The sequence below is a fragment of the Lactuca sativa genome, chromosome 5, assembly GCF_002870075.4.
Source record: "Lactuca sativa cultivar Salinas chromosome 5, Lsat_Salinas_v11, whole genome shotgun sequence".
NCBI lineage: Eukaryota > Viridiplantae > Streptophyta > Magnoliopsida > Asterales > Asteraceae > Lactuca > Lactuca sativa.
In genome coordinates, this window is record NC_056627.2 from 54,556,902 (window position 1) to 54,565,471 (window position 8,570).

Here is an 8,570-nt window from a genome sequence, read left to right on the forward strand (position 1 = left end):
CTCATCATGCCAATAAAATCAATGTTGTTGGATATTCATATCATTAGAACAAAAATATAACGAGATGGAGAAATGGCATGAATTTAATTCGTCAAATGCCACGTGAAAACCTACAACTAATCCTCTTTGGGAGCTAATGAAAACCCATATACATTTGACACCAAACAAATTTACCTTTATATCGGCATTTTGTTTGCAGTAGATATAAGGTTCTAAATGACATGAAACGTGCGACGACAATGTCAAACCTCAAGCTTACGAGTTACGGTGAGTCATGACGTCTTTCAAGGCGTGATGTAAGGATACAATTTTATATTAATTTAAAATTATATTACCACATAAATGTAAACTTATATCAAATATAACTAGTTTTTAAAAATGTTATATCAATAACTAATAACAACAAGATAACAAAAAAACACAATAGTTGTATCCCAGATTAGAAAGACATACCCAAAAGCGACAAAACGTGTCTCAAACGAAAAAACATATGCCATGACACGTCATATCACGCATTGCCATGTGTCACGCCTAACAGCAACGTTATGAGATTTTTTGTAACGACGAAGCTACACCTCACAAATTACACGCCTTTTAGAACACTGAGTACATGACATGACATGTAGATGAGGCAATGACATTAATTGAGATGATGCCTTTGGATTTAGTAATGGCATTAATCTTCATTTAGAATGGTAATCATCCCTATATTAGCCCTCACATCAACAAAGGTAGCAACCCCAAGAACAACCCAAATTCAAAGATGGTGAACCCTAATCGTTACTTCCAAACACAAAAATTGATGTAGAGGACATGAGATTGGAACAAGCGCGGGTGCGTATAGGTAAGGGGTATGGGTATGAGGTTAAATTTATTTTCATTTTCCTTTTTATTAAAATTAGTGAAAGAAAATTATAAAAGAAAATGACAAAGTAGAAAAGTCTGGATGACAACAATGCAAGAAATGAAACCAAGAGGACCATTCACATAAAAAAATATAGAAAGATTGAATTTGAGACTTTTGTTAAACCACATGTACCATTTATGCAATTTTGTCTTTACTCTATATTTCATTTTGATGAATTTAATAGTAATAAACATTAAGGAAATTAAACACTATGATCCTCTATATTATAAATTAAAATGGTTCAAACCCATAATCATCATACTAAAATTTCACAACCCCAAAAGAAAGAAAAAAAATTATAAAAAAAAAGAGTTAGCTTCGGGTTCACAATAAGAACATCAAACCCAAAACATCTCTGGAGATCATAAATGAGAAATTTCAAGAAAATATAGATGTACATAGGAGATCCAAGTCGTTATATCTCCATTTTCTCTTTCTGTTATTTTTTTTGGTGGGTAAAAAGTTCTTGTAGATGATTCAATTCGGTACCTTGGCGTTGGCGATGTTAAGGAAGGTAATTAAGTTGATGATGTCCATGATCATGTTCATCCCACTGTGTTTGACTCCAGTATGATTGATCCACGCTTCCTGTTAGATCAAACAATGCTTGATCTGTACCATTATCCCAATCCTCTGTGCCAAGTTCATCGTTAGTTGCCTTGTCATGTAACCCCGAAAACTCCGTTTGATCTGTGTGAGCATCCATGAATCCCAGTGGACCTGTATCGGGAACCTTCAAATCATCTTCCATGGTATGATCTGTATGCATCCATTGTTGTTGGTTCGCGTTTGAATTTTCTACAAGATGACCAGTGTGGTGCATCCGGAACGGTGAAATGTCGGCGGCTATGTTAAATCCTAGTGGCAATTGACCGGTGGATGAGGTTATCAAGCTTGTAAATGTCCCAATCTCTGGGAATATGTTGTTTTCGGCTGATGAGTGGTTCAGTAGCTGTGGATCGAAGCTAGGGTTCGGAGCAGACGACTGAGTGATATTGAGAAATCCTGAGGAGGATTCCTGAAAATTAAGCAACGTCGGTGCAGAGTTTGTTGATTTAATACCTGACAACACCTCTGCGGCGGCGGCCGGTGCGATTGGGGTTGTCTTCACCTTTGTTTTTGCCGTCGTAGTGTTCGCTGTGAGGCTAGAGCTGTCACTGCTGGAATTTTGTGAATGAGACGATTTCCGTACAGTAGCATCGGAGGAAGGGTTATTGTTACTGGACTTTGGCTTCGACCTCTTAGTTTTACGGCATCCACCGCCGACGGGGACGTTACGGAGTACACCACCTTTGGTCCAGTATCGCCGGCAGCTCTTACAGAAATGACGTGGCTGAGAGAGATTGTAGTTGTTGTAGTAACAGAATTTCGTGTTCAACGACTCGCAACGCGGACATTTCAAAGCCTGTGGTCCGTGACCTTGGTGGTGGTGGTGCGGTCGCAACCGTCTATCCCCACCGCCGCCGCCGAACAACCTACCTCCTCCTCCACCACTCCCAATCGAATGTATATCCTGCATTTCTTACCAAAATAAAAATAAAAAACAAAAATCCGCCAAACACCACACCCGAATTTCTCAAACTCGAAGAAATAGAACCTAAAATACGAAACTAACACCGGATTTTGATGGACTTGAGCTCACATTTGCCGACTTCTGTTTCTCTCTCTAGAAAAAGTATGAGGGAGAGAGTGATCATGAAATATCTCTACTACACAAAAACTGGGAGTATTATTTCTGTAAGAATAAAATGGGGTGACTAGATGTGAATTTACGGAAATAGCCCTGATGCAAGTTGAAAATTACTACAGGTGCCGCGCGGTGTACAATTACAAAATTAGCCCTACATATCATCATAGGTAATAAGAGTTACAGTAACGACGGGTGTAGGTAGGTTGTAGGTACCCACATGTAGCTCGTACTCTAAGAAAATCAAATCATTCACAAATTGATTTTAGGAAATACTGCTTGACCAGAAAATGGCAATTAATTATTAATAATGGATTGTATTTTCTTAAATGTTTTTTTAAAAAATTAGACAAAACTGTATAAATGGTGTTTATGGTTAGCTGAAAATTGTCATTTTGGTTCAAAAAAGTTTAGAGTACCACCAGAGGTCCAAATTTTTCATTTTGTTGCGAGTTTGGTCCAGTTTTTTATAAACTTTTTCATATTATTTTGCCTTTATTTTTTTTCTTTTTAAGTTTTTTTATTATTTAAATACTTTTTTTTTATTAAAAGAAAAATTAAAAAAATAAAATTTGAATTTTCTATTATATTTTTATAATTTTTTATAACAAAAAAAAACGAAATATCTATTTCTCTCTCTCTCTCTCTCTCTCTCTCTCTCTCTCTCTCTCTCTCTCTCTCTCTCTCTCTCTCTCTCTCTCTCGTTTCTTGCTTACCACCGGCCAAAGAATAATAAATAGGCGGTTGTCGCCGGCGTAGGCTGCCCCTCCGCCCCCCAACAGTCAGTTAGCACCACCCCAAACACCCACTTCGATCGTTGCTGCCCTTCATTTGAACCTCCACGAGAGAAAACGAGATCGAGATCTGAAAGTTAGGGTTTCTTGGCAGCTAGGGTTTTCGAAAGGAGCGTTTAATGACTAGAAATCGAGGGGAGACACATGAGGTTGCTCAGGTGGCTTCTGTTGCTTCGTTCCACAACAGCAATCAGCGACGATGGCTCCACATCAGCGGTATTGGTGGTGGCAGGGGTTGCTCCGACGGCTTCTGCTGCTTCGTTCCTTGCTGTTTCGACGAGCTCGACGAGAGGGAGGGCAGTGAGGCGATGGTTGGAGCTTGATCTCGTTCCAATTCAACAGAAAAAAAAAAGATTAGAGATGGTGGTGTCTTGTGGTGGCTGAGGAAGAACTCTGACTACAGCAGTAGTGTGGGCTTTTGGTTGGTGTTTGTTTGATAGAACAGAAGGAAGTTGGTGGTTGGAGTGGTGGTTTTCAGTGGTTAAAGTGGTGGTGTATGGTGAAGTGGTGGGTTATTCTCGGAAGGGAAACGGAGGTGGCACAGTGATGGTGAGTGTTTCTTGGTGGCCGGAAAACAACTCCACCTTCGATGGAGTTCTCTTGCTCTAAAATGAAGAAGAAGGAGGAGGGATAACCACTTCCTTTGACTGGTAAGATATGAATGAGCAGAAGAGAAGGATTTGTGACGTTAAAGAGAGAGAGATTTCTTTTTTATTTTTTTTATTTTGTTATAAAAAATTATAAAAATAAAATAGAAAATGCAAAGTTTCTTTTTTATTTTTTCTTTTAATTAAAAAAGTATTTAAATAATTAAAAAAACTGAAAAAGAAAAAAATAAGGGCAAAATAGTCATTATGAAAAAGTTTATAGATAACTGGACCAAACTCGCAACAAATGTTTGGACCTCTGGTGCTAGTCCAAACCTTTTTGGACCAAAATGGCAATTTTCAGCTAACCACGGGGACCGTTTGTGCAGTTTTGTCAAAAAAATTTAAAAAAAGGAAAAATAATTAAAATATATTACACCCTCACCTCGACTTATTCTACACTCCTTTCTTTATCTCTAATCCTTAACCTTTATACTCCACCTTCTTTTCTCCAAAAAAAATCATCGGAAATCACCGAACAACCACTTCCCCGCTATCAGATTTTCACAGAACTACCACCAATTGAACCCTTATTACGCACGATCAAAACCCCACCCATTGATTCTCTTTCCTCCATCGTTTCATACGTCATTAACCACTGTGCGACACCACTTCCAAAGTCATCGAAAATTGCATACCACTTATTCTAGCTTCAGTTTTTTTTGAAATCACCTTCTTTGGACTCTCATTGGTGTTTAAACAAAACCCCGAACAACCGCCATAGCTACCTTCGGCGATCACCCCCACATCGTCGTCAACACCATTTTTCAACCACTTCCAGCATCCATTTTCAAAACTGACACCATCATTAGAACAAGTGAGAGGTGCGCAACAAACCTACACTAAGCAAACCCCCACAACATCTTATTAGAATTTCGCCAACGCCATGTCTCGCCACGATCAGTTGTCGAAAAATTCAGAAAACTGTCAGAAGCTTCATGACTCGCCATTTGACTCCAAAAACCCACCGCTAGAGCCTACCGATGGACACCTGATCTATTTTTTAGATTTAGGATATGGTTTTCTTAACAGACGTTAGATGATGGTGGTGAAAGAAGGGAAAAGAAAAACGGTAATGTGGGTAAGTGGTGGTAGTGTTGAATAGTGGTGGTAATATGCATAGGCATTTTCTTTTTTTAATAATTTATATAATAATCAATATAAATTCAAATTATCCAATAAAAGAAAAGGATAAAGAAACTAAAAAACGTAAATAAGTCTTTTATATGGGTGAGGGACCAACCATGATAAAAGAAAATGAAACAACAAGGACCTTCCATGACACCAAAAATATTTAGAGACTAAATTTTTATATTTTGGGAAACCATAGGGACTATTTATAAAGATTTGTCCAATCTGAAAAATTACTAAACAAAAGTTAAAGGGAAATGACACCATAGCCCATCAATTTTTTCACTTTTGGTTTAAATGTTCCTTAAACTTTTTTTTTTCTGGCTTTATAGGGGTATAAGCAAGGCCGTATCTAGCTTATAACAAGGTAGGTCCTAGGATCTACCTAAAATTTGAATTTCATTTATAACCTACCTAAAATTTGAATTTCATTTATAATATATATATCACAAAAATTAGGAACTACCTTAGAAAAAACAGAGGACCTACCTTGAGTTTGTTTTTCTAAAAGTGTCTTAAAAAACCATTTTAAAATAGGCAAAAAAAATAAGTTTTATGGGACATTTGTGCTGCTAAATGTACAGGGTTAAATATAAGATATAGTTTTTATCAAACAATAAGGTATCAATACACTAATAATCACCTAATTTTTCATTAAATCGTTCGGTTTTTCAATTATATTTCAGTCGTTTTTTTTTTTTTTAATTTTAATTGGTGGTGGCTGATCGGTTTTTTCAGTTATATTTCAGTAAATCGTACACGACCCGACCTGACCCCTCACAAGTGTTATTTGATTTTTTTTATCGGTTTCACTTAATTTGGGAACCACGTGATATTTTGTTCTAGATTGGCCACTAGGTATAAGGTGGATTTTGACCTGCTTATTTGGTCTATCTAACCTAGAAAAACTGGTTTATGTACCATATAATCATTTTCTCACCGGAAAGTCAACATTATCTGCAAATTTAGAAGCAAACCTAGAAAATTTCACTTCTTCCACGTTCTAATTTCATATCTCTTGATGATCCGATTATACTGGAGTTTCGTTAATTACTTAGCAATGATCTGATGGGTTTTGAGAACAACATACAATCTTATGTGTGCATGCAACCTTAATTGAAGATCTATGTTTTCTCTAATTGAACATACAATAATGAACAACAAAGTATAAACCCTAGATCTATGGTGTATAATCGAAAATCAGATAATAAAGGGTTATAATACATACCTTTAAGATTGTTATTGTAAACAATCTTGAATCCTTACTTGAAAGACCTTTGGTAGCAAGCGCCACAAGTGTCGCGCCTCTTATGGTTCATAAACAAACTTAAGCAACCAAGGAATACTATAGAGAGAAAGAAAGAGAGAGAGAGAGAGAGAGAGAGAGAGAGAGAGAGAGGAGTAGATCAGAATTTTGGCCAAGGCACTTAGAATGAAGGGCTAGGCCGAAATTTAACCCTAACGAGGGTTTATATAGGTGTTAGGAATGTATTGGAGAAGACAAGTATATCCAAGATAACCCTAATCCCTTAACTTCCTCCCTAAGCCATCCAAGGAACCCTAGAGCCCAAGGAAACCCTAGAGATGCTCTAGATTTCGTTCCCTCTTTAGGGAGGTTCTAGAATTGCCAAATGCTCAACTATTGAACATTGTCACCTTTAGTCCATGCACTTTTAATTAATTCCTTCAACCCTAAAATTAATTCCAAATTAATTTCTGATTAAATACTAATTAAACAATATGATTTCTAATTAATATATTATTTCCATAATACATTAATAAATCATTTATTTTGATTTCTAATTAATTTATTAACCAAGTAATAAATTAATAAATCATTATTCTCTCTCTAAAAGCTATCCTATTCAATTGCTAGGTTTGAAGGCAACCCAAAAGGATTGTGCTACTATCAATTCAAGTATATACCAGTTATAGTTATGGGCTTAGACACCTAATCCAGTAGTCTTCCACTTGGATAAGTCTAATAACTATAACTACCAGTATAACTACTTAATCGACTAGCAAATTTTAGCTACCAAAAGTCGATGTCGAACTATGACTTAGTCAGTAACGCTCAAGCAACTAAAGGACTCAAAGAGAAGATAAAAATGGCCATAAACTCTCTAATGGAGAGATATAACAAACAAATGGTCAATGTAAAGCCTTTTTACCTTCAAAGAGCTGCTACTACTGAATAAATGTCGGATCCAAAGCCTCTTTCTCATTCCAGACCCTTTACTCTTCAAGCTCCTTTAAATATTGCACCAAAACACACACTCTTAGCCTCTCTCTCTCTCTATCTCTCTCGCAGAAGATAAAAACGCGATTAGGGTTTCTCTCAGGGTGCTATGGTAATGAGGGAGGCGGGGTAAAGGACTTAAAGTCCTTTAAATAGGGTGCAAACCCTGAAAATTAGGTTTTTCACACTTATCTCCTACTCGTCGAGTTTGGTCCCCCTAACTCGTCGAGTAGACTCTAAAAAACACGTGGCTATCTCAATCTCTACTCGACGAGTTGAGTTGGATTTTATTGATTTTTCAGATAAACGAAGGAACCCGACGAGTCGCATAGATGCACTCGACGAGTTGGGTCAACATGGACTGTTGACTCGAGTGTTGACTTCCGTTGACTTCTAGGGTTTGGTCAAGTTATGGATTTTGTAGACCATGGAGGGGTAAAATGGTCTTTCACCATTTCTGAGAGTTAGAAAAGGGGTTAGTTTAACATCTTTGGAGTTGTTGTTATAAATTGTTAATTAGAGATGATTTTGACATGTAGGCAGAGTTTGGACCGATCGTTGAGTACGAGACCTACTTGCTTACTTATGAGGTGAGTTTTCTCATTGTACTTACCTAAGTGGTAATACTATGTGACTGGAGGGCCTTATTTGAGTTTTTGACCAGAGGGTCTTATGTGCTTATACTGAGTTATGTGATATCATGCATTTTGTCTTTGTGATTTATGTTGTATATTATTATGTGCCTTATTGAGTTAGGACTGGAGGGTCCAAACCGAGTTGTGAGATCGGAGGGTCCTCACTGAGATACTAAACTGGAGGGTCCAACCAGAGTTGTGAGACCGGACGGTCTTCATTAAGACACATGATCGGAGGGTCCTTATCGAGCTAGAGCCATGAGAGGCTAATTATTTGTTTGTGGTATTTTGGGGAACTCACTAAGCTTCATGCTTATAGTGTTGTGTGAATTATGTTTCAGGTACCTCACAGGATCGCGGGAAGGCACCGACATGATTGTACACACTAGCTTAAGATTATGTTTTGAGGATTCTAGGATATTGTTAAACATTTTGTGGTCTTGTGTTTTGAACAAGTTATAAATGTGGATTTGAGAAATGTGAATTTGTGTTTTTCTGTGGTGTTAAAAATGAAAATTTTATGTGAAAAT

General features: G+C 37.1%; 1 protein-coding gene across 1 annotated transcript; it reads right to left on the reverse strand.

Annotated features, from left to right (window-relative positions):
* Positions 1 to 1,105: 1,105 nt before the first annotated feature.
* LOC111893680 (dof zinc finger protein DOF5.4) lies at positions 1,106 to 2,630 on the reverse strand. The gene has a single exon (XM_023889744.3). It carries the CDS (start codon positions 2,424 to 2,426, stop codon positions 1,413 to 1,415), a length of 1,014 nt encoding a protein of 337 aa, XP_023745512.1. The 5' UTR covers positions 2,427 to 2,630; the 3' UTR covers positions 1,106 to 1,412.
* Between the last annotated feature and the right edge of the window lie 5,940 nt (positions 2,631 to 8,570).